Below are 27,644 nucleotides of genomic sequence, written 5' to 3'. Positions count from 1 at the left end.
CAGCTAGGGTCATCATCTTGGGGTCATAGGATTCAATCCTGCACTGGGCTCCATGCTCAGTGCGGAGTCAGCTTGGGTCTCTCTCTCCCTCTCTCTTTGCCCTTCCCTCTGCGCGCGCGCGCGCGCGCACACACACACACACACACACACACTCTGGTGCTCTCTCTCTGAAATAAAATCTTTAAAAAAGAGAAGTGATTAATAAAGTTAGAATTCTTAGAAAAGACTAAAACAAATAAATGCCTAGCAAGACTAATGAAGGGTAAATAAAAAACAAAACAGAGCCCCAAAGGAGACCAAAGACATCCTATGTAACAGATGTAACAAAGCAGACCTGAGGGAAAAAAGGACAACCAAATAGTACTGAAATTGCCTATGTGGAAAAATTCAATTGGATCCTCACATCATATACAAAATCACTTCAAGATGGACTAGTGATATACATACGAAAGGCAAACCTTAAAATTTTTAAGAAATTAAGAGCAGAAAACTACTGTTTTATACCATCCCAGAAAAGAAGGATATCTTAAGCATATCAACCAAAAAGGAAAAGTGTGAATATTTGGACTAGGTGGAAACCAAGAACTTCTGTTTACCATAAAACATAAGAAAGCAAACTAAAAAGATAAGCTGCAAACTGGAAGATATTTACAAAACATAAAACTGATTAAAGATTAGTATTTAAACTCTATGAGAAGGGTGTCTGGGTGGCTCATTCAGTTAAGAGTCTGCCTTTGGCTCAGGTCATGATCCCAGAGTTCTGGGATCTAGCTCTGAGGTATGCTCCCTGCTGAGCAAGCAGTTTTGCTTCTCCTTCTCAACCTCTGCTCCTCCTCCTGCTTGTGCTTTTTCTCTCTTGCTCACTCTCAAATAAATAAAATAAAATCTTTAAAAATAAAATAAACTATATGAGAAGCTCTACAAAAAAACAGGATAAAAACAACTTAAGTAGTCAAATGGGCAAAAAAACCTGAACAGGACTTTTATACTATAAGGAAACTTGTAAGGCCAATTCATATATAAAAAGATGCAGAATCTCATTATTCATCAGTGAAATACAAGACCACATGAGATGTTATTTTTAAACTCATAGAAAAATAAACTCACTAGAATGATAAAAACTAGAAACATTAACAGTACAAAATAATGGCCAAAAAAAACACCCCCACAACAACCACCACCACCATCACAACAAACCTAAACGTAAAGATGGTGGCTCTTACACACTGCAACTAGGTACTTAAATTGGTTAAATCCTTCTGGTAGGTGTTAAAACTAGTGTCATTGCTGGAAAATAATCTGATGTCACATGATATTGAAGATTTGCATGGCCTTCAAGGAGCAATTCTAGGTACATACCACAGGCATTTTTTACTTGTATGCCAAATGTAAGCATACTTAAAAATAACAAAAGGAAAAAATACTCAAATGTGCACTGGTAGAAAAATGGTTAAATGAATTAGGCTAACTCATACAATGGAACATTATACAGCAGTGAGAATGAATGAACTACAGCTATAGGCAACAACAGGAAAGAACTATATAGCTGTAAGCAACAACATGAATGGGTCTTAGAAATATAATAGTGAATGAAAAAAATACAAATGGAGTTCTGAGTATTAATATCTTCCTCCTGCTCAGTCCCACCTCTAGGATTTAATATTCTACACTGAGATCATCAAGAAATGTTTCCAACTCTCAAACACAAAGAAGAAAGAAATGAATTCTTTTGGCGGTTATCGTGACTTCATCTTTTCCTATGCATTTCCTTTGAAAACACAATTCCATGATTGAGAAAGAGATTCAGAAACAGAGACATTGTGAATCCTGAGTCTCAAATGCTTATACAATCAACAAACTGAATGAAACCCATTGAAGAAATGCTGAGGTCCAAAGGGCAATCAAATGACAAAGTGTCACTCTTCCAAGGAGTACACTCTGAATATAATGGAAACATTTCTGCACAAACTAAGGAAATTAATGTATGGAATTATTTCTGCTATATTTCTAAACTCCAGATAAAGTATTTTATTTTGTATGTGACACAGCAACATAGTCCAAAAATAATTCACCACCACTGTTCTGTTGTAAATTTAAATGTGCACACTGAAATTTTTCTATGTATTCTTTTAAGATACTTGAAGGTTTTCTTTGGAATGTATAAAGATTTGTAAAATAGGTTTTTCTCTATAATAAAATATAGTTTGTGCCAAGTTTACAAAGTCTATAAACAGAACAATTATTAAATTCAAAACAAAAAATACATTTGTGGTAATACCATTTTAAAAAGAGGTTAAAAAAATTCAGAAAAGCAATTACTTCAGGTGTTGGGGAAAGACAGGAACATGCAGTTACAGAGGTGCTCACAGGCAGCTTCTTCAACTGTGTTGGTACTGACCTAGTTCGTAATTGGTTGGTGCCCAAATGTTTGTTTTTATTATTAATTTCCATATGTTACACATTACTGGCAGGTTCAAATTATAGAATTTTTAAAAATTTCAAGAATGCATGGAAGGCAAGGAAGTAGATAAAGTATAGATCACTAATTCATCAAGTGTGATGGTAAGAGAGTATGCCTACAGCTTGCAAAGCAAAAGAAGGAAAGGACATAGCTTTCACACAGATGATGTGATTAGTCTTCAAAGAAAAAGATACTCTTTCTCTAAACAATGGATGAAGGATCTAAGGAAAGGTAAGAGGGCAGCCCTGGTGGCTCAGTGGTTTAGTGCCGCCTTTGCCCCTGGGATGTGATCCTGGAGACCCGGGACTGAGTCCCACATCGGGCTCCCTGCATGGAGCCTGCTTCTCCCTCTGCCTGTATCTCTGCCTCTCTCTCTCTCTCTCTCTCTCTCTCTCATGAATAAATAAAATCTTTTTTTTTTTTTAAAGGAAAGGTAAAGATATTAAGTCTTTGGAGGTATATTAAAAGGAAATTGAGGAGCTTCATTAGTCAGTTAGAAAGGTGAGAATAAAGAAGATAAACAGGCATATGATTATTTTAAGTAGATACTTATAATGATTAGTAACTGCAAATTTAAACAGCAAAATATGGCAGGGATGGTTCAAAAATGGTACCATTTTGCTTTCAAAGGGAAGAAACAAAGGCAATAAAATAATCAAATCCAACATACAATTAGTTCCCACACTTCATTTAATAACATAAAGTTGCAGGACACTTAAAATACAATGTATTACTATATATATATTCTTTAATCTGGCATTATAATAACAATGTATGAGTAGGGAGGTATTATTCTCATCTGACAGATGAGGAGATTATGCCTCAAAAGTGTTCAAAGTTTACACTCATATTTTTTATGACAATGTAGTCTAGAGAGGTATAATTAACTATCAATATATGGAGTCTGAGTGTTAAATATAGTCTTAGTTAAAAAAGAAGTTGCTCATCACTTACTATGTACCAGGAACTGTGCTAGACACTGGGGATATAAAGATGAGTAAGACACGATTCCTTCTTTCAAGGAGCTCATAGTCTAGTGAGGAGACAAACCTGTAAACAAATAAACAGCTTTCAGTATTACAGTTACTAAAACAGATGCAAAATGTAAAGTAGTACATCTGAGGCACACAAGAAAAAGTGGATAATCCAAACTACAGGAATCAGGAAAGGGTTCACAGAGGATAATCAACCTTTGAATGAACAGTGTCTTGAAGTATAATTCTTTGAGAAAACTACAGAAAACAAAACATTCAGAGAACTATTGGAATGGCTGGAAAATGGAAGGTAAGGATAGTGTCAAGTGATGAGGGTGACAGAGTAACCTAAATTATAAAGGATCCTACGGAATTGTTTATATGGTATTCGAAATATACCGAGAGTAGTAGTTTAAAGTTTATCATAAAGGTAACTGATAGACACCAATGGGTTTCAATACTGAGAATCACATTTGAGAAGAATAACTGGCAACAGTGGGGTTAGATTTAAAATACTGAGTTTATCTAAACCAGAGCAGGTAGTGTGAGGGAAAAAAAACTTAGGATATAGAAAAGATCTTCGACCAGATGGTTTGGGGACAAGCTGAGAGTTAGAAAGGAGGAGGATTCTGAACTAAAATTTCCTACTTCACTATCTGAGTGGATGAAGGTGCTATAACCAGGACAGTGAACAGCAGAGGAAGAGCGAACTGTGGGAGACAATACAGTACAAAGTTTAAGAGCCAACTCTGCAGTCATACTACTTTGATTTAATCACCTATTCTTCCACTTAACAGCTGTGTGACGAACTATGGCAAAAAGAAAAAACAAAGTCTGAGTTTTAACAAACTTCTGAGCAAATTAGTTATTCATCCAAATGAATATAGGTCATAAATTATGCCCAGAGAATATGGCCAGTTATATGTAAGCCGATTATGTCCAGCTCAACCCTTCAAAAATGCCACAGAATTGTATAAAAGTTTATTATTATTCAACTGCAAAGAACACTCCTGAATGTAGAAAATAAACTATGCTTCCAGTCCTGCAAGGTTATAGGCCTACTGAACCCTCACTTAGAAGATGTATCTTAATTGCCTGCTTACTTCAAGATGGCTTGCTTAACTAAAGAAGACTTTTACTTTCAGAAGCAAAATTTAAGAAAAAAGAACAAGTCTGATCCATTTTGCATGCTATGTAAAGAATCAAGGCTTGGAAAACCCAGAAAGCTACTGTCACATACCTATCTGCCTGGATCAATTAATAAACACACTTAAACTGGCTGCCTTGTCTGTAAAGTGGGCATGGCAAGGACCCAAAAATGGTAGAAGACAAAGTCTCAACTTCAATACTTAGTCTACTTTTAAAGGCAGTATTAATACATAGTAAACACTTCAGTAACAAGATAGGATGGTACACAGGTACTAGAGATATTTCATCTAATGAATGTAGAACCAGAAGGTTGGAAAGCCTGCATTTAAGCAAAGCTATTACATCAATTGTACAAAATTTAAAACTCAATGAAAGTGGCCAATTTATGGATGAAAAAAGCAGCTTTCCTGCCCCTAAAGTAGCCAAGATTTAACAACTCTAAAACAGAAAATAAGTGTTTCATAAAAGCACAGACTACAGAATAGGGGATTTAATTTTAATAATACAGGAATGTTACTTTTACAATATCTTTACAAAAGATATTGTTGATAATTTCAATTCATTTATAAATTGAAGTAACAGTAAACAAGAGGGTGACTCATACTGATTTGCCAGGACCATACAGGTTTTAATTCTGCTCGATGGGAAACCTCTTGCTTCAGGGCACACCAGGGTAAACTTAGTAAACAGTATGAGGGCTCTAATTGTGTAGACACTTTTCTGAAGTACCTCAAAGAGATTTTTCTTGTGGAATCCTGTTATAATAAAGCATAATCTGGTTAAATTTTATATTTCTGTATAACCTAAATATTCAGAAAGGAAAAATCAACTTTACAGTGAGTACAACTCATCAGTGAACTTCAATATCACACCACTTGGACTACATGTTGGGACAAAGGAAGAGGAAGGAGCAAGAAGCTTTCTCAATACCTAGTGTCTTTTAGCCCTCAGAACTGCTTGCTTTTACCCAACTCCAAATAATCAGCACTGTGGTCTCCCAAGGATCCAAAGGCATTTCCAACTTCTTGAATAACTTCTCAATACTCAGGTCCACTGTTCTTCCCCCTACCACACCACTATCCTCAGTCCAGTCTCCGCATCAATGTCAACAACTCCCCGGCCTTGTATCCTGCTGGCCAATCTCATTCCACTGACCAGCAAGGCTGACTCCCTGCTCCACCAGCGCATGCTCCCTTTACAATCTGTCCACTTAATTCAGTGTCTCCAGTCCCTCCAGCTCCTCTTTGTCCTATTAGCACCTAGTAGCAATATCATCACTACTGTTTTCATAGTACTTCCCAGTTTCAAAATTTCACATACCTTTGTTTGGGATAGAAGCTAGCAAATTTCTTAAAAAGTTCACTTGCTCACACTGACCTGCCTGTGTAAGTATCACTGATTCTCTTAAATGCAAAACAAGTGCCACCATGATTACACACACACACAAACACTTTTAATCTCTGCCATTCTGTGACTTATAAAGCACTTGCAGTATCTACCAGACAAAGGGCAAATGAAGATGGGCATCTACAGGTACTTTGTCACTTCTGACTATAGTTTGGGCATTTATATTAATCTAAAAATACCTATTTAATCACAGGCTCTAATGAATTCACCTTTCCTCTACTCTTCTATACTTTGAATCAATTTTTTAAAAAGATTTTATTTATTTATTCATGAGAGACACAGAGAGAGAGAGAGAGAGGCACAGATACAGGCAGAGGGAGAAGCAGGCTCCATGCAGGGAGCCCGACATGGGACTTGATCCTGGGTCTCCAGAATCATGCCCTGGGCCAAAGGCAGGCGCTAAACCACTGAGCCACCCAGGGATCCCCACTTTCAGTCAATTTTAAAGTTTGTCTTAGTGAACTATTATGGCATGTCACAGGAGGAGCACAGAAAGGTTTTTTTTTTAATGAGAAAAAATGTATTTATCTTCAAAATGCCAAATTTCCTAAATCACTACTTTCAACTCTTATTATTTATCTCCATCCAATTTCAGATTTTCAACCAGAGAAGGAAAATACATTAACTTTCTCCAAACCTTATGGGTCTGTTTTTACACATCCTCCAATTTTTACCTCTGCTTTTCCAGCAACACAAATCTAGGCCTCTTTTGACTTTTTTCTTCCAAATATGTCTCAAATCTCCCCTTTCACAAATTCATTCTATTTTTTAATTTCACTTTCCTGTGTCCAGTGAGTTAATATTCAACTGTAGCTTTCATTTTTAACTGTTATTCCTCTCAATTATACAGAAAACCTGCTTTACCATAAACTGATTTGAAAATTTTCCTCTCATTAATGTTACCTGCTGCCACCTCAAGCTAGGAATCAAAAATAAATATAAAAAATTTTACATGTGAACTCCTTGCTCTCAAAATTATTCTATGACCAATCTAAACACTGGTTATATAGTTCATATAAACTTCCTTCTCTTCCTCAAATCAATAAACATTCATTCACACTGTCAGTGTATATCCTTACTGAGGTAGCCAAAAGCCTTGCTGAATTTAACCTATACTTCCTCAAATTACCATGGCACACACCCTAATGAACTGCTGCCCATTAATTTCCAGAATTTACTTTCTCATTGCTCTTCACATAAAATTCATTCTATTTACAGAAAGCTATGTCCAATAGCTAGTCAAGCTATTTAACTCCATTCTCTTTCTTATTCTAGTTAGTTCTAATCAAGTTACTTCTGGAGTCTGGTTACTTCAAATTTCATCTACTTCCTTGCCTTCAAATCAGTCTTGCGTCGCACTTAGCAAGATTCCAGTCACAGCACAATCATGATCACAGTAACTTAACTTGCTTTTCTTATCAAGGTGCTTGCCGTCCATTGATGAGAAAGTTACAAAATAGTTACCTATCCAAAGCAAAACTAACCACCTATCCTTTCAAAAAAAATGTGTTTCAAAAAAAAAAAATGTGTTTCATATAAGCTTCCAACCAGCAAAACGTATAGGGTCTTCTGGCTCTAAACAGAATGCAAGTTTCCTCCAAAATAGGTAATAAATAATTAATAACAGGACTTGGCAGGGTCTAGAGGCTCAACTAGCAGTAACGATGACATACTGAAGTAAAGTCCAGTTCAGAGGATCAAAGAGCCAAGATATTCATATTCTGAACTGACAGAGTGCCAGGTTTTGCTCTTAGACAAGTCAGAGGTTAACAATTTTAAAAAATTACACTTACTGCAAACTTAATGTAAGACTCTAAACATCCAGTAACGTTTGAAGTTATAAGAAACAAAAGTCAAGCTCTGTCAACAACTAAACTGTCATTTATAGAAGCCTTTCAGTCTGTTTGGTGGTCCAATTATTTCTAATGAGGAGGGGGAAGTAAACTACTGAAAATAAGAAAATATCATTTGCCAAAGTCTAGTTTGAATTTGGATTTGAATTTCTACTCTCACATTTACGAAGAAGCAGTGTAAGAGTGGTTAAGAGTGTAAATTCTGCAGCCAGACTGCCTAGATCCTGGCTCATTTGACTAGTATGTTCAACTTTTGGCAAGCTTCTTTACCTCACAGTGCCTGAGTTTGTAAATCTATAAAATGAAAAGGCACCTACTTTATGAGTTAATGAGTTAATACTGATGAAGTGCTAACAAAAGTACCTAGCACACAATAAACTACATATTAAGCATTTCTTTTAACAATTTTTCTGAATTCTTTCAGTATATATATATACATACACACACACACACACACACACACACACACACACACACACTAGACATGTTTTCAGGTAATGTGTTAAATAGAAGGAACACAAAAATCACCTGAGATATCCTCTTTGTCCTCAGCAAGTTTATAATATAGCAGTGGAAACAGACAAGGAAATCAGTAGCTTTAAGCTCACTGACAGGGTTGTGCAGAGTACTACAGAAGTACAAAAGAGGAGCACCTAAATTAGATTTGGTGGGAAGAGGTGAAGAAATGTCAGGAATAGTTTCTTTTTAAAAAGATTTTATTTATTTATTTGAAAGAAAGGGAAAGACAGAGAGAGTCCAAGTGAGGTATGATGGCTGGATCCTGAGCTGAAGGCAGACCCTTTAACCAACTGAGCCACCCAAGCATCCCAGGAAAGGCTTTTGAGAGATGGTAACAGTAAGACAGGTAAAAAAGAGAAAACTGTCCACTGGACAATATAGATGTTAGGAGGCCCTTAGCAAGGGCAATTTTAATACAATGGTAAGACCAGAAGTCAATGGCTTAGGAAATCATTATTTAGATGTGTGACTGTAAAGGAAAAGACAGATACAGACTTAAAGGGAGGTATTCATGGGTTTGTTTGTGATGGAAGATGGAAGAGACTTGAACATATTTTCAGACAGGAAGGAGCTGAAGTCATAGAAGAAATGATTACTATGACAAGATTTCTGAGAGGGCAGAGCTAGTTGACATTTAACAGAGGTACAGACATAAATAGTTCACACAGGCTAAACAAAGAAAAGAATGGATGAGAATACAGATATCTCTGAAAGTGAGAAGAAAGTTAGAGGTTTTACCTACCAATTTCCTCTCCGAAGGAAGCAATCTTTGAGGCGCTGGGAATACAATGGTCAATAAAAATAGACAACATTCCCTGTTTTAACAGCCATATGGTTAGGTAAGGAATTTTGAGAGCGAGTGAAGACTTTTGGGTCCAGGAGAGTAGCAGCACCAATCTCCACAGACATGTGAATTTTTTTCCACTTCATTTTTAATAGTTCATGTTTAGAAGCAATGACACTAATTGTTAGAGCCGCTTAGAGCACAGGTTCCAGAAGAGAAAAGGGCATACTCTAGCTACTGTCAAACTAGTCCTGGTTATTCAAATATATCATGTATACACACACTTTCTGCCACCTTCATTCATTAAAATTCAGCTAGAGAAAATAAGATAATTGGTATTCTCCAGAAAAGCTCTTTACTCAAGGCTCACTAATGACACTATTTCTAATCCACTACCAGTATCCCCAACCTGGCTGCATGTCAGAATCATCTGGGGAACCATGCTGGGGGCCCACGGGGATTCTTACAGAAATATTTGGGTACTCTCGACCCTCATCTACCTAATTTCTAATCATTCCTCATGATTCAGTTCAAGTGTCATTTCTCCAATTTTGGACTAGTTAACTGCTAGTTTTGGACTAGCAGTAGTTAACTAGTTAACTGCTACATGTTTCACAGCACTATAACCATGTTTCTCTCCCTTATTACACAGTAAATTTCTTTTATTATAACTCATCTTTATAATTCCAGCCCCTAGCCTACTTACTTAACACTCAATAAATTTATGATAAAAAGGAAGATTCACAATTAATAAAACATTAACCCTGTAGAATTGGTTAGGGTGGTTAGGTTAAAAAAAAAAACCCCATATAGTACAGAACTAAAATTTTAAAATGTTATAAAGAAAATCCTGGAAGATCTTATAAACCACCTATATCCTATCTTCATCCTAATTCTAGCCTCCAAGTCCATGTCCACCCTACCAATGTGATTTCATTGTCACAACCCACAGTAACAGCACAATACAAAAATATCCAATATAAAAGTAAAAGCATAAATGTTACCTGAAGTGCTTACTTGACTTATTAAATACTTAAACATCCAAAAGTACATAAACAAGAGAAAGCTGAAGTTTCAAGTTTAAACTTAAAAACTTCTAGCCCTAACTAAATTTTCAAAATAATTCAGAAGTCATATGCTAATCCTCAAATTATGTATCAATTGGACTCTAAAGTCTGGGGGAAATATGGCTGCTTAGAATACAGTACAAATCTTTTCACAGAAATGTTATAAATAGTGGTAAGATAACAAGACCAAGTCACAATAGCCTACCAGACTCAAAAGAGCTGAACCACTGTACTGTACAAGGAAATCTATTGTTTTACAGAGATGTTTCTGAGCTTCCACAAATACTTATCTAGGTGAATATGCACTGTTCCTGCCAAAATCAAAGAAATTCCAAAATAAATTTCTGACACTGAGAAAAAGTACCAACATCATTTTGCATAGTGCCTGGCACACAGTAAATACTCAAAAAACTACAGCTATTTTTATCAGAATCCTTGATTTCTACCCTTTTGTGTTCTTCAAAATAGTTTTATTTTTCTCACTGGATCTGCATTTTGGACTGTAAACTCCAAGAGTGCTGGACAAATCTTCACTATTATATCTACCCTGCCTATCACAAAGCCTGGCACAGAGTAGTGTTTAATACTTGCTTGCTAATGAAGGTTAATTAATAACAACCGAATCTCAAAAACAAGTAACCCCAGGCTTAAAGCCAAGTATAGTCTTATGTAGTTTTTATGTCCTCTTTTAAATGAACTACTGTACTTCTCAAATTGATTTTTTTCCCTTTAAAATCATCAAAATGAAAAATTAAGTGTAAAAATTCATGTAGAAAATATTCCTCTGAGTCACCAACTTAGAAAACACCGCTCAAGGCAACAGCCTCACTAAATATGGCATAGCGAGACAGGGCATCTAAATTTCTCTGGGCCTTGGTAATCCTATTAAAATGTTAGAGCACAGAACATATTGAGATTTTCTAGCTTACAACTGCTTGTCTAAAAACACTGCATATTTCATGAAAACATAAAAGAGTAACAATCATCCAGAATCTTTGCACCAACCCAACGCACAACTGTTTTCATTTTTATAGTATTATTTTCCTCTAATAAGCTGCTGCTTTTTTATTTTTTTTTTACAAAGTTGCAATCCAAGTATACAAATCATTTTGTTTTCTACTCCCATCCCCATTTACAGTAAGAACTGCCTATTTCAAACTTGACTGAACCCTTGGCCAACATCAGAGAAAGCTTGTAGTAGTAAAACATAGTCGTAGAAAAATGTTGGCACTTTTCTAGAAGGCCACAAGATGGGGATATTGCTCCATAAAACACACCTTTAAAAATATATAATTAAATACATTATACCAATTTCCCCCAAAATAAAATGAATACTTTTCCTCTGCTGGAAGTAGGTATATAAAAATGTTTGTACCTGGTTTACTAGAAAACATTAGTGAGGACAAAGACAATCACAAAAATTAGCAGTAATTATTCTAATTAAGCTAAACAGTGACCCTTAAAAATAAAACAAACACAGGACTTTGGCAATATTATTGTATCTTTAATCACACTAATCTTTCCTTTTTTCCTTGCTCCATTCTCTTGCTCCTCAGGTCATAATAAAAAAGTGAAGCACATTTTTACTTCTGCACTGGCTAACTTTATTTTCATAATTATTCTTAATTTAGGGAGATGATTCCTATTTTTCTGTTTTTAAAAGAACTGACACTAAGATTTATTTACATCAAAAAGGAAAACTACACCAAAATGAAATCAGTAATGAGAATGAGATAGTTTCTTTTCTAATTTGCAATAATTCCTGTTTCTTATAAAATGCAATAATATGTCTCCAATAGCAAAATACTAAAACTTTTCAAGCAAAACATTTTTGTATTTGATCATTTTTCCCCATGCCTTCATGGATATCAGTAGGAAACAGGTTTCCCACTCCTGTGCCACATTACTCAATTAACAAAATAAAATTCAAATAACACTGAGCATCTTGAAACTTCAGTTCCAAACTTTCACTATCAACTTAAAGTAATAAAAAGAACTGTGTAAATACTTCCTAAGCATAAGTCTAAGATGATAGAGTGTAACTACCGCACTTATGTGAGATCATCTGCACTTATGTGGGGTGTATGAGTGGCTCAGAAACATAATTAGTCTTTGTTTCTATAATCTAAATCATGTCTCTAACTCCAAAAGTAGTAAGAACACAGTGACTATCTACTGGACTATTGTCTCTTATTGTCAGTCACACTAAAAACAAAACAAAACAAAACAAAACAAAACAAACAAACAAACAAACTAATGTTTTCAATTACCCTGCAGTCAACTGACTGAGAAAAGAAGAAAATTAAGTTTTAGGAATTTAAACTGCCTAGGGCCTTAAGACTAGTGAAAGTCAGGATTTTGAACCCAGATCTCCTTGGCTCAAAGCCAATGTTCTTTTTACTATGTTTCACTACATAAACTGAATATAAAAAACAAAATACTAAGCAAAATCTATGCCTTAAACCGAGCATTCTGCTGTATCAGTCTGATAGTACTATTTCTCTTATTTTACCACTTAAAGATTAAGCAACTTCATAGTACGGTGGTTTGTGGAGCTTTTAAGCTAGTCATTAAAAATGCTTTTGCTAAAAATTAAGAACAAGTAATCTAAAAAAGATAATATGTAAAACGTAAACACACTAACAATGAAAGATTACCCAATACCTTAGTATTGGGATCATGATTCATAAATTCTGGGGAAAATAATCCAGGGTACATAACATTTTTATTTTTACAAGGATCAAACTTAATATAATTATATTATGCACAATCTCATATTTCAAAATGACACGAACATTTCCGTAGATAATTGGTTGTTTGTTTCAAAGTATGGTATTTTAATGGCATATTTGCTTTCCAGACTTTTTTCCCTTCAATCCAGTAAAATACACAGTATCTGCTACATCTCATGAAAGTTTAGAGTCGAAGCTGAGAGGTGATTAAGAGACTTACTTAAGGACACAAAGCTTCTTAATTTAAGGCCAAACCCAGGCCTGCTGATGAGGCTACCTACCGCTCTTCTGCATTGCACAGCTCACTAGGGTATCATGACCCAAAGTTAAGTTCACGCCAAAACATTTCCTGATTGTTTCCTAATACATTAAAGATTCTAATTTACTAGAATTTAAGTAGCCATGGAAATTTACAAATTTACAAATTCTTCAATTCCAAAGTGCCAATTTCTAATGTGAGAAGAACATGTTGGAGTAATGTAATATAGAGAATGTCATTTAAAGTCAGATAGACCCTAGGTCCAAACTTCAACTCTATTATTTGTATATATTTAATCTCTCGGAGTCTCAGTTTTCTCACCTGTAAAATGAGGATACAAACACAATTTTGAGGAGGGGAAAGGAAGTGTTAACATCAACTCTAGGAAACTGGAATTGTTTCTAGAATCTGGACTACAGAAGGTATGCGATGAGTATTCATTTCCTAACATCCCATCACCACTGCCTCTCTAGCCACACTATCAATAGGTAGAGACACTCCAGTATTTTTTTTTTTTTTTTTTTTTTTTTTTACCATCCTTCCACAGTTATAGAGGAGAGCAGGTTAAGAAAAGCATTTCAGTCACATGATCATGCTGCAAAATGGTATGTAGCAAAACCCCCCGTATCTGCAGTAAGTAAGGACCAGATCAAAGTAAGACTTAAGCACTTAAGAGGAATATAGTACTGCTAAATGTTTGTTATAAATACAAAATTTCGGGGTTTTCAAGCTACTCAAGTAACTGAAACACAATGTTAATTTACTATTTACAAATATTCTTCCTAAGAATTTTAAAGGAGGCTGCCAGAATAAACATTCGTCAGATACCCCCACTCTCAGAGAAAAATATCAGAATCCAAAACACATAGAAAATGTACAAAATGAGAAAATCAACTAAACAGCTAAAACTTTACTCCTGGAATAATGTAATTCTTCTCAAGTTTAAAATACGGTACATATACAAGGCTATAAATTTAAAACCCAGAAAGCTATAAAAACATAAAGTTACTTCATAACTCATTTGGTGGCAAAAACTAAACTGACCTGGACTCATTTAACAGCAAAATCTGACTGAATGTGTTGCTTTGTACTGTCTTATTTATCCATACTCTAACATCTGCCAAAGAAAGTACAGGGTGCTACCCTACATTTCATTGGAGTTTTACCTAACATGGTATGTGGATTGGATTACATTTCCAAATTAAAAAACAAAATAAATTCTGAAACACATCTGACATTACCAACGTATTATGAACCCATTCCAGTGAATATTTACTTAATTCTAAGTGACAGGTTTAAGTCACACAATAAATCTATGAATTACGTATTATTACTACTACTTTACATATGAATACCTAGTTTACGTATGATAAAATCAGGGCTTAATCCAAGGTTAATTTGACCAAAATCACTTAGCCCATAAAGAAGTGTGAGAACTCAAATCTAGGTCTGTCTTAATTTAAGGCCTAAGCAATTCAAAAGTCAACACTTTAAAGGAAACTTAAATCACATAGGAAGTTTAAATAAGTTACTATTACCAAAACTTTTAACCTAGAACAATGAAATTCCTGAGTAAAATGTACACTTTCCATCCTAGGTATTCACATCCAAACACTAACACCATACATCACCACACTTCACAGGACAAAAAGAGATGAGTTTACTGTTGTTTTTCTCTCCAAAGCGCTAGCCACAAAGTCAGTGAAAACAAACACAAAAGTAGTACGTTCCTCAAACAAATGCCAACTAATCCCTTCCACTTGAATTTAGAAAGAATCATGGATCTGACTTTTTTTTTTTTAACCACAAAATGTACTAAACACCATATAAATACAGTTGATATAAACATAGGTCAAGTTTTTCTCCAGAAACAGCCCAAACTTAAAGATCTCTTGTTTCATCAGATATGCTCACTGGACTGAGAAAGGTTTAAGTGACACAAACCCAGGCTATCATCATCACTGTCCTAAGCAAAAGTTAGAGAAAATAAGCATCAACTTTTTCTCTTAATTGATCAATTTAAAATTTAAGTCTTTTCTCAAAATATTTTTCCCAAGCCAATGCCCTTAAACTAAGCAATAGATTTTCCCCACAAAAGACAGATTATGGTTCCCATCCAACCTACTTTCTACCCAAAGGAACAAATTCTAAAGCAGATACACTTCAATGAGAATCTCTATTTTGAGTAGATTATTTAGCAAAGTGAAAAGCAATGAGAGGATCTGATAATCACAATATCTAATTTAACTGTTTCAGTAGGCATTCTTTTAAGAAGAAATATCTTTACTCAAAAGAATTTTTTCTTTTGTAGAAGAATGGGGAAATGTTTTTGAACAAGGAAGCCTGATGGATACCTCTTGCAGGGTTACTACTCCTGCCTATTCCTTACATAATCACCCAATATCAGGTTTCTATAGTTTGTCTGGATCAAGTCCTTGGCAATTATCTTAAGCCTCTTTAAACATCTGAAAGGTTCAGATGTTAAGCTCTCTTTGTTTACATTATATATATGTGTTTACAGAAGACTACTTAAAAAACAGACTCACTAGAACCCCAAATTACTGATTCAGTTTCTACCAGCAAGTCTCTAATATGTAAAAAACCATCAAATATATTTGTTAAAAATGAAGATTCCTGAGCTCCACCCTATCAAGGACTATAACATAGTTCTCGAAAAGTATTCAGGCATCTTGCTGTTTAACAACTATCCCAGATGACTGTGATGCGGAGGCTGCACACTGACAAACACTGTTCTATACTGTAATTCATCTAATGATGGTGTTAGCAATTTCTTGTTCCCAAATTGCACAGCCAAACCATTACCAGCTGATAGACTGCCAGCCACGCTGAGTCAGTATCCTTCTTAGACTCATTCCTAACCTTTTAGCACCTATTTTTTAAGGTAAGAGGGGAGATTAGACATGCAACTCTGATCATGCCAAAGCTAAGCTACAACTATCTCTGAGTTAAAATGAGTGGCTCACAGAAAAAGTGGATTACTTGTCTGAATTTTAACTCACTAATAATAATGAAGTGCAATAAAAATGATTTAAGAGCTGTTTACGTCACAGAGACCAGCTTTCCTGCTTTACAAACATTATTTCAATTAATCCTTACAAAAATCCAGTAAGAATATTCTCTACATTTTACAGAAGAAACTGAAGCAACACTGCTATTAAGTCCACTCTGCCTGACTTTAAAGCTACAGCTCTTAACACATGCCAGAATGCCTTTAATTCTTAAACTTTAAAAGTGCAGTGATCTAGTTTATTACTTCTTGGTAAAGTATGTCCTAATTTATACAGAACACGTTCAGTTAACTAATTCTCCTCACAATGAGCACAAAAAGTAGTGCAACTTGGCAAGCAGAGGCTAATACATGACCGGAGTATCCTACTTCAAGTCAGGACTCAACAGTTTGCTTCCACACATACTATTCAATCATAACTATGGGGATACTAGACAGCTATCAAAAGAACTGGTTTTCCTTAGTTAAACAAAAAAGCTATCACATCCACAATTCTGTTAATGCTAGTACATTTTAAACTACCTTGTAACTACCATGTAACTCAGGGCAGGGCAGAGTCACAAAGAAACACCTTAAGGTAATTCTATCTGTCCCCTTCTTTGTGCCCTAGCCTTTCCTATTTATATAAATCCTGTTTCTCAGTACATTCAATTACCAAGCTCCTCTCCACAATAGCCAACATACTATTTTCAGAAATTTGAAAGACATTTGCACTAGAATGCAGGAGTTCATTTCTCAGTATGAAGAGAAATGCTTCATATGAAGCATATATATGAAATACTTCAAATCTACTAAATTCTTTAAATAAAATATTGATTCATTATTCCCCTCAGAAGATATAATGCAATAATAATGTAACACTCATCTTCATTCCACAGTTAGCCATAACACTACATAGTAGATAACTCGGAAAAAAAAAAAAAAAAACAACTAAGATAAACTGATAAAGATAAGTGATGAAGATAAAGTGAGAGAAACGCAGCTAAGCAATCAATGAATACCTGTTCCTGGTAAGGATGAGCATTACTTTTATGCTTTACATGTCCCCGAGGAAAGAGAAGTTCCATCCCAGTCTCCACAAGGAAAGAGTATTCTCTCCTCTTTAACGACTCCTCTCCAAGGAGGAGGGCTCATCCTAACCTTTTTCGAAGACACTGCAAACAGAAAATAGTATTTGTGAGGCACTAGGTTGCTCAAGGCTTGTCAAGGCCAGAGTGACTGGCCAAGGAGCTCTGCTACCCTGAGTGTCATATCTAATCACAAGGGCTAAGGGGATGGGTCTCTCCCCACCTGTAGCAGCCACTGCATAGTGTGCTGACTGGGACATTTGTTTCATCCGAGTTGGGAGACTTGGGTAACTCACTGCTTCAGGGCAGCCTGGGCTCTGGGTCATGCACTTTTTAGATTCTGCCACCAAGTAAAGCAAGTCAATCCTGCCCCATTATGGTAGCATTCATGGTGAAATCCCAGAGATCCAAAATTTTCTTTTCTACCCAAGGATAGTGCCAGCTACTTCTATCTGTATAATAAGCAAAATATGCTATTATTTGCATTTCAGACTCCACTTTCTCTCCGACAGGCCTGGACTCAAAGTACCAAAGTACTAGGCAGCTTAAATCTCAGCTACATAAACAGTCTTCCAGGCGCCCTATTTTAGTATAATACACCTATCTGTCTTAATCTTGGGATTCACATACTTGTCTAGTCCTTTTCCCTTGAATCTGGGATGGATCTGTGAATTGCTTTAACCAACAGAATGTGGCAGAAATGATGCTATGCCAAGCCTATGCCTTAGGAAGGCCTGGGTCCTTCTTCTTTTGTACTGTTTTGCATCTTAAGCCACTATGTAAGGCCAGCCACACTGGTGGAAAGGCCACTTAGGAAGCAGGTCCCTGAAACTTTAAGAAATATGGAAAAGAAAGAAAGAAAAAGAAAGAAAGAAGAAGAAAGAAGAAAGAGAAAGAAAGAAGAAAGAAAGAAGAAGAAAGAAAGAAAAGAAAAAAAAAAAGAAAAGAAAAGAAAAGAAAGAAAAGAAAAGAAAGAACTCACCTCCCCTCCTCCTTCCTCGTCTTCCTTCCTTCCGACCTTCGCCCCTCCTCCCCCCGCCTCACCCCCATCGCCCCCTGCCCTCAAAGAAAAGAAAGAAAAAGAGAGAAGATCATCTCCCAGCTGAACTGCCAGCTGAATGTACCCTTTAGAGTGACCACCAGCAAAACCTAAACTGCTCAAATGAGCCCAGCCCAGGACAGCAAAACTATAAGCAAATAAGATGATTGTTTTAAGTCATTTAGTGTTAGGGTTGTTAAAGAGCAGTAAGTGACCAAAACAATGTTTACCTGGTTCCTTGCGTTTTGGCATAATTTGTTCAAAACCCAGAGTAAAGGAGAGAAGTAATGAATTATAACCCCAAACATTCATACAATCTCACAAGATAAAAGTCTTATGCCCTTCTTAATGTTAGTGACCCCACTAAACTGAGTTCCAAGAGGACAGGCTTCCTGTTTGTCCTCTTAGCACTGTACTCCAGCACCTAGCACAATACCTGGCATGTAATAGGTACAGGCTGTGTTATGAACAAACAATAAGTTTAAGGAATGTCAAGACAAATGTTAGTCTTCCTTATAACTTAGGAGTTATCTGGCATATGGTTTTATATAATAAGCTCCAACAGTTGTTTAATCATGTGAATTTGAAGTATATACTAAGAGCTTTTTAACGGCAAATCTTTTTTTTAATGATAAAGCTTTTTATGTGACAGTAAAAATCATGATACATACTTTCAGAAATCACATCCTGATTTATACGCTCCAAAAATACAAATTTCCATAGACGAGGCTTTTATAATGGGAGAACAAACCTCATCAGTAAAAGCAGCTGAATTAAAATCAACAAATTTCCAGAGGGAAATTGATACCTACATTTCACTAATGTACTTTTTTTTTTTAATTTTTATTTATTTATGATAGTTAGAGAGAGAGAGAAAGGCAGAGACACAGGCAGAAGGAGAAGCAGGCTCCATGCACCGGGAGCCCGATGTGGGATTCGATCCCGGGTCTCCAGGATCGCGCCCTGGGCCAAAGGCAGGCGCCAAACCGCTGCGCCACCCAGGGCTTTTTTAGACAAGAAATCAACTTTTGCTCTTTCGTTGACAGGAGGATAACTACTTTGATAAATACTTACAAATTTCAAAATTACCCATCAACAGCCACTGCAATGAGGTTATCATTTTATTTAACACAAAGGAAAAAGTAGACAAGTTCAGATTTACATAGTACAAAAGTTTAACACAGATTTCAAACTCTTCATATATAGCCTTCAGTTATATTTCCATTCTAGATGAAGAGTTAGGAAGAAAAAAATTTACTGGCCTAGGAACAAAAATATGGGTCTTAGTTCTAGTTCTAATTTTAGCCACTTACTAGTCATATACTCGGAATTTTTTTTCAACTTCTTTGAGCATCAGTGTATTCATCTAAAAAAGCAATGATTATCTCCTGACACACCTACTGCTCAGGTGTCATAAAAATCAAATAATACAGTCTATATAACCATTATGGAAAAATGTCAAATGCTATACAAATAAAAGATATGATCCTCTTCTTAATGCCAGCAAAGAGTAGAAAAATCATCTATGTACGTGCTTTTGCTAGACATTTTCCCTCCGTTAAGTATTAGCAACTAGTTCCTTTAACACTACTATAAAGGCCAATTTGTTGGTTTTTCCACTCCTTGTTATTACATCATATTTTTATAGGAAGAGTAAAAAAGACCCCAGTCTTTCTAATAATAATGGAATCAAAGTTTCTAGAGCTACAAAAGATACTAAATAATAATTTTCTCAGGTTCCCTATCAGGAAGATAATCTTATAGGTGGAGAAAAGTTAATTATTTACTAATCAAATTATGCTTTAATCATACTGGGGAGAGTTAGCTCCTTAATCTGATGAAGAAATGCACTGAGTAGGACCCCACACTTCATTTCTTTTGTAAAGTTTCCATTTTTACTTGATAAGGCTTCATGAATGAAGTGAAAGGAATATTTTTAAATAAGGCATATGTGAACGTAAGAAGATAGAATAAAGATAAAAGTTCTTAAGATTTCATATATCACTTCCCCTCTTTCCCCCAAACCCAAACTAAGATACCAAGGAAATAAAAAAGTAAGTGATTGGTCCAATATTGCTATCTGCTCTCCTCCACATGGAAAACAAGAACAGTACAGATAGTACAATAAAAATCAAAGACCCAAGAACCACAAAATGTTAAAAACTGAAAGGAACCTCCAGGATCACTTAGTCTTACTGATGAGGTCACTTAAAGGCAGTAACTATATGCAACTGATGGTAAATTATACATCTTCTAACAAGAAAGAAAAGTGTCAATCAGTTCGTCATTCCACTTTTCCCACCTGCTAACTGAAACACTCAGGGCAAATCATTTAACCTCTTAGGCTAGTCTGTTATATAATAGCAAATAACAGTACCAATTCTTGGTAAACTGTAAACCACAACACAAAGTAGAGATATTGTATTTAAGTGTATATAAAGTAAGTCTCTACAGTAGGGGTTATCAGTAAATGGAAGAATTTGAAAATTCTATGGTTTTAAAAAGCCTCCAGTAATCCTGAGAGCTGCTCCTAGCCCAACCTACTGACCCTTCCATAGGTGAGCTTCAGGTGAGTTCATGGACTTCCCTAAAATTATATACAGAAAGCACAGGTGCATATGGAAATTTTCCATGCCAGATTTTTTTTAGTTTCACCAAGGATTAGCAATCACCAAAAGGCTAATAATTACTGCTGTAAAGTAACATACATCTGCCGAAGATAAAGCTTCCATGGATACTGTTCAAAATGGTACCATTATTTTCCCAACCTGGGTCAGAATCTGTTATTTTTACTTTCTTCATTTTTTTCTCTGACCATCAAATTCTGTCCTTTCCATTCCTAATATTCCAGCCTTAGTTCAGACCCTCATTACCTATGACCACAGCAATCAAGGTCTTTCTACCTCCAGATTTCTACTTCAATTCACAGTACACGTTGCTGCTAAATTAATCCTCTGAAAACAGTATTTTAAGCTTTTCATTCGCAACTCAAAAAATCATCTGTAAAACCCCTCAAACCTATTATATCCAAGATCATTAGCCCAGCCTTAAAAGCAATCATAAACCGGTTCAAACTTTTACTTCGTTTTATCAGCCTTTATGTTAGTACAAATACTTTATGTTCCACCCAAATATAATTGTTTCCCTCTCCCCAAACATATGAACTCTGTGCTCTAATTTCTTAGTCCCTTTTCTCTGCTTGGATTACTTTTCTTGGTTTATCAAAAGTCTCAGTCACCCTTCAAAACAAAGATTTCAAAAGCCAGAAGCTCTATGGATTAACCCTCCTTACCTCACCTTGCCAAGTAAGATGTGAGCTCTTCCTCTTCTGAATTTGAATTCTATATGAAACGTAAGGATGTATTAAAAGATAAAGGAGGCATTTGTGATAGTCCTACCTGCCTAACTATTCTGGGAAGGCAGAAACTGCTGTACTCCATATTACTCCATCTACCTCACACAATCATGCAGGAGATGCTTAATAATTGTGCAAGGAAGTGAAGGAAATTTCAGCCTTCCTGGGGCAAAAAGCAAAGATCACTATCTCTCTGAAGGCAGAGAACTTATTTGTGACATCCTCTATCATACCAGGATTCTAAAAAACATAACCCCACTGCCCTTTAAGTCTTGGCGTTAGATGTCTTATAAACAGTTCTGTATTTTAAGGGAAAAGCTACGTGAAAACATCAATAAGCTACATACCAAGTAACTATTCTACATACTTTTTACACTTCTCAGTGTGAGTAGCTCCCAACACTCGGCCAGGAATTTTTCAGTTCAAAAAATATTAACTGTTTACGAGAAGTGATAATTTGCAGTCCCAACTAGTATCTACCTTACAGCCAAAGCAAAGTCACGTAAGAGAATGCCTTTATTTTTATTTTTTAAAGGTGCATTTTGCTTGTATCATCCACAGAGCCTTAGGAGACAGGTCAACTGGATTCCTACAGAAGGATGAGTGCTTGCAGAAACCCGCATACATTGTACAGCAGGTACTTCAGGTTAAAAAAAAAAAAAAAAAAACACCAAAGGGGGAGAAAAAGAGAACTTTGGACATTATTTTCCACTCTGACCAGTAGCTTTTTAAAGCCGAAACTCAAAATCTTTTTTTTTTTTTTTTTGCACAGTAGCCTACACACACACAAAAAAGATAAAAACTCACCAAGCAGAAAAAGTCACACCAAGCCCCTGGAAAATATTTTATCCTGGAAGAGTAAGAATGTCAAAATAAAAGACACTCGTCTTGGGTAGGAAAGGTTTCCCTGTAATTACGGAAGCAAAGGACGCTCAACTAACTCCAGACGATGGAGTCAAGGAAGGACTGAGGATCCTTCGGAGGTTGTAAAAAAAACAAAAAAACAAAAAAACAAAACAAAAAAAAACAATGGACAAACTACAAAATTAAAACCTTTTTTTTTTTTTTTTTTAAAGATGAAAGGAGAAGGTCCAGGTCACTGAGGAGATAAGGAGTAAAAACTGCAAGGTCACTGGGACCTACCAGGTCACACAAAGGTGGAGGTGGGGGTTGTGTTGGGGTGTGTGTGTGGGGGGGGGGGGGGACTGCAGAGTCAGGGAAGAACCCGGAGGGATCAAAACACGTCAGGAAAATAAAAACGCCTTTTTGTACGGCCGGGAGTCTTGCGGTGAAAGTCAGGGCAGCGGTGCAAGTCCACGCGCGGGGATGGCTTCGGAGGGGCGCTGCGGGGGGAGGACGAGGAGGCGGACGGAACGCTGAGGGGAGGCTGAGGGAGCCTCAGGACGGCGGCTGCAGAGTCACGGAGACCCTGGGCTCCTCCGGGATCCTCAGCTCGGGCCTGCGCCGGGGCCAACGCGGGGCAAGCCCCGTGACCCCACCCCAGAAAACTCCGGGGCCCCCGGGCCGGGGGGGGCGGCCGGCGCGGCGCGGACGGTCGGCGGCCGCCCCTCAGAGGCTCCGGCCCGGGGGCCGCCGCGCCCGCCCCCCCGCGCCCCCCGCCCCCCGCCCCCCGCCGCGGCGTCCTTACCCGGCGCAAAGCCGTCGGCTCCCGGCGGTCGGGCGGCCACTCCAGCGGCGGGGCGCCCTCACCCTTCCGCGCCCAAGATCGCCATCTCGCAGCAGGCGCGGCGGCGGCGGCGGCGGCGGCGGCGGCGGCGGCGGCAGCCACCCAGGCGTCGGCCCCGGCAGCCCAGGCCGCCTGCAGCCACTTGGAACCCGCTCGCCGCGCCGCGCTCGGCGACACCCGACCCTCCCCCCACCCCCACCCCGGCCGCGCGCCGCCCCCGGCAGACCCCACACCTCCCGCCTCAGGAGCGCGCCGCGTGCTCGCGTCACCGGCGCCGCGCCGCGAGCGCGCGCCTGCGCCGCGGCCGCCTCAGAGCCCCCCTCCCCCCACGCCGGGACCCGGAACCCGGGCTTCCCGCGAGCATGCGCAGCGAGGGCGCCCCCGCGAGGATGCTTTCGGAAAACTCCGCTCCTCCGGGGCTGCGGAGCGCGCTCGAGGAGAGCCGAGGGCCAGCCAATGGGAGGAGGGGGGCGGGGCCCAAACCTGTGGAGGGGGCGGGGCCACCGCTGAGATTTGGGAAGAGGCCTCTGAGCGCGAGGTGGCTGCTGCTGACCTGGCTTCCCCGTCCGTCCGGGACTGGGACAGCGCGGGTGAGCGACCTCGGGTCAGGGCCCCCGGCGCTGGCCTTCTCATCTCGAGTGCTTTACTGCAAAAGTAGGCTGTTTTTAATAAATACTCCTTGACCTGAGCATCTGACCTAGAACCCCACTGCAAGAGTAAATCCTGCATTTGACAGGTGGCCACAGAAGACTTCCACTTTACTCTCATTAGTCACCAAAACGTTCGCCCCCATAACGCTACGGTGATAAAACTGGTACTGAGCAGGCACAGGTGTCGGTGCAGCAAATTCGCACGGTGCCGCCATGAAAAAGAGTACATTCTCCCCATTTATAAAAACGAGTTAACTAAGTCTCTAGAAGTTCTGTTGGTTCTGTGCGTTGCTTTTAGAAGACCGCCCTGCAAATAGAAGTCATTGGTGACCACATTACTCACCAGATGACTGGTCTTCTACTTCAGAAATGAGAAAGGCCATCAAGCATGGGTTTCTACAATTTTGGCCCACCCGCCTCACCCACGCCCCATAAATTACCTACATCCACACCCGAGCCTATTGGTTTTCCTTCTGACTCCAAGGCTGGGTGTCTGCTTCTCTCCAAAGAGGACCTCGTTACTGTCCATTCCCTCCTGTGCCCCCTCAGCATGATGATGTTTTAATTATGTTCTGTCCTAAATTTCTCCTCGGCTTTAAAACCTCTCTCTAGTTCTCCCTCTTTTTCCATCCTAATTAAGCTCTTGAAAAAGCTATGTACCAAGAAGAGCATCAACGCCCCGTGAAGAATTGTAAGATTAAATAATAACTCTGATTGAAGGAATGTACCTTCTCTTCCTCTCCCTTCCATTAGTTTCTACACTCCGAATTGATACCAGGGCCCAACGCACACCATATCCACTACGATTATTCTAAAATACACACGTGAGCGTGTCGTTTCACTGTTTAAAATCTTTCATTGGCTCTTCAGAGCTTTCAAGAGAAGGATTAACATGATCTTCCAGGCTTCTTTACTGTCGCATGATAGGTCCCTCTGTCTTTGGGGTTCAGAGCTCTGTCTTCAGAGTTCCCCTGATTGCGTTCACTGATCTCTGCTTAAATGAGTACTGTTTTCCTCTAACCCTTCCTCACTGTTTTGTTTGTCCGCTCTCATTAAAAATGAATTCAAAAACATGCTTACAAGTGCACTCTCAGATATTACGCACACATACCCAGCAGAGGTCTGCTTGCCATCTCCAGAATGCCTACAGGCCTCCTTCCACTTCCTGCTCACTTTCAGTTCCCCTCTGAGTCCTCAGAAGCTCCTAATAGTCACCAAGGCCCCTAAATTTGCAGTCAATGTTGAGCTAACTTTTCATTATTAAATATTTCCTTGGTTTCAAACAAATACTATTATAAATATCCTTTTTATAAATCATTGTCTGTATCCTTACTTACTGCCTAAGTTTAAATCCTTAAAAGTAATCAGAAGTATAAATAATTTTAGCCCTTTGAAACATATTGGCAGGTTGCCTTCCAGAAAGAACACAGGCTTAGGTGTCACGTTGCGTGGACCACCATGCAATATGCAGCTCTGCTACCCAAGAAGGCCATATTCAAACTTTTGTGAGTTCCCAGATGCCCTTACCTTTGTGGGCCTCTTCTTCCATAAAATAATATTAAAAATTAAAGAAAAACATATTAATACTATACATGAAAATATTTTCTTCAGCCTTTCCCTTCTGATTTTAAAAGAAATTAAAACATTTTTACGGGTGCCTAAAAGTATGGTAGCCTGAGCCACTGTGCCTACTGACAATTGGATAAGTCAATTTTGCTGCCACCTGCAAACTAGGATATTTGGCCAAATTCCTTAATCTAACAGTGCCTAACTAGAAAATTGGTATAATGCTACTACATGATATTGTAGTGAAAAGCAAATGAGTTGCTACAAATAAAATACCAAGAATTATGTGGCACATAATAAATTGCTTTTGTTATATTGTTATTATCAATTTTCCCACAGCGCTGTTGGAGAGTATATGATTGTCCTTCACTGTGCCAACTCATCATGGTATATTTTCATATGAGCAAACGTGGTATCCTGCCATTAGTCCATTGTTCATTTTCTTATTTCTTTTATTCACAGAAAGACAACCTATATATAGTATGGATATTGATCCCAGATGAAATGATTGGCCTTTTCCATTTTTGTTTTCTTCTATTATTTTATGCTTCATAAGTCCTTTCCCATCCTGAGATCATATGGATATCTGTCTTTATTTTTTTTCTATTTAGTAATTTCACTTTTGTCATTAAATAATTTAATCCCTTCAGATTTATTTTGGAAACATGATCTATTTTTTATTTTCTCTACATAGTCTTTGATCTTCCCTAGCTTGTTTAAGAATCCTTCTACAGCTATTATGATTTTAAAATATGCCCACAAATTTATTCATAGTCCTTCATTTAAAAAGTAGAGACTAATCCTCTTCCAAGTGAATGTGAGTTGGACTTAGTGACTTGCTTCTAATGAATACAATATAGCAGAAGTGACAGACTGTCACTTCCAAGGGATCTTAAAAAGGTATTATGGCTCTTCCCTACTTTCTTTCAGATCACTTGCTCTGGGGAAGGCAGTTACCATGTCATGAGGACATGTCAGGTAACTTTATCAGATGCCCACATGGCAAGGAACAGAATATCCTGCCAAATAACAGCAAGGATCTGAGCTTCCTGCCAATCTCCATGTGATTGAGCCATTTTGGAAGCAGTTTCTCTAGTCCCAGTCAGGCATTTAGATGATGCAGACATTTTGATTTCAACCACATTAGAAAAGTTGAACCAGATCCCCCAACCAAGTCACTCTCAAATACCTGACCCATAGTAATGGTGAGATAATACATGTTTATTGTTTTGAGCCACCAAATTTGGGAGATAATTTTGTTATGCAGCAATAGATAACAAATACACTAACCCAGTAGTTTTCAACTAGGGACAATTTTGCATCCATGGGGACATTTGGCAATGTTATAAGACATTTTTGATGGTCACAACTGGTGGAGGGAGAGATTTCCATTGCCATCTTGTGGGTACAGACCAGAGAGCACTAAATATCTTTCAGTGCCCAAGATAGTACACACACACCTCCAGCAACAAAGAATTATCAGATTCAAATGGCAATATGGTGCCCAAGGTGAGAAATCTCTCATTAACTTGTTTTCCCTGCACCTTAAAATTTCCCTCTTTCACATGTACTTATGAAAGAGGTGGGTTTGCTTCATATCTTATGTTCATTTGGGTGCTGCTTCACCTTGTTTTAACCCTGGTTCTAGGCTTTCTGCTTTCTACCACTGGATACTAATTTTACTTTTTCAAGGATTTGGCATAAATGGACTCATTCACTATGTACTTCTTTGCGTCTCAGCATATTTTAGAGGTTTGCTCATATTGTATGTAGCAATGTTCCTTCTTTACCATTTACCACTATTCTATTGTATGGATTTGCCAAATTTTTTAAATGTTTGTTCTATTCATGGACTGTTTGTTTATTTCCAGTTTTTGGTTATTGTGACTAAAGATTCCATGACTATGTGGTTAAAAATATTTGTGTTGACATATGTTTTTATTTTCTTGGGTAAATAACGCCTAGGAGTGGAATTTCTGGGTCATATGCCAAGTATATATTTAACCTTAAAAGAATCGCCAACCTGCTTTCCAAAGTGGTTGTACCA

General features: G+C 37.8%; 1 protein-coding gene and 1 long non-coding RNA gene across 7 annotated transcripts in view; one reads left to right on the top strand and one right to left on the bottom strand.

Annotated features, from left to right (window-relative positions):
* Positions 1-2,213, top strand: part of LOC106558016 — a 30,684-nt gene extending 28,471 nt beyond the window's left edge. For all 3 annotated transcript variants that reach the window (XR_005381185.1, XR_005381187.1, XR_005381186.1), the window contains one exon: positions 1,642-2,213. This is a non-coding gene — a long non-coding RNA (uncharacterized LOC106558016). The remainder of the gene's footprint in view (positions 1-1,641) is intronic.
* WWP1 (WW domain containing E3 ubiquitin protein ligase 1) overlaps positions 1-23,471 on the bottom strand; it is a 122,411-nt gene extending 98,940 nt beyond the window's left edge. For 2 of the 4 annotated variants that reach the window (XM_038579667.1, XM_038579668.1), the window contains exons 1-2: positions 23,343-23,471; positions 3,416-3,511 (exon numbers count right to left, since the gene is read on the bottom strand). In XM_038579667.1, coding sequence (XP_038435595.1) covers positions 3,416-3,491 — 76 coding nt within the window. In that variant the 5' untranslated portion in view covers positions 3,492-3,511; positions 23,343-23,471. The remainder of the gene's footprint in view (positions 1-3,415; positions 3,512-23,342) is intronic. The other 2 variants (XM_038579669.1, XM_038579670.1) reach the window with 2 other exon arrangements.
* Positions 23,472-27,644: the final 4,173 nt, after the last annotated feature.

The sequence above is a fragment of the Canis lupus genome, chromosome 29, assembly GCF_011100685.1.
Source record: "Canis lupus familiaris isolate Mischka breed German Shepherd chromosome 29, alternate assembly UU_Cfam_GSD_1.0, whole genome shotgun sequence".
Classification (NCBI taxonomy): Eukaryota; Metazoa; Chordata; class Mammalia; order Carnivora; family Canidae; genus Canis; species Canis lupus.
This window is presented reverse-complemented; position numbering and strand designations above follow the sequence as displayed.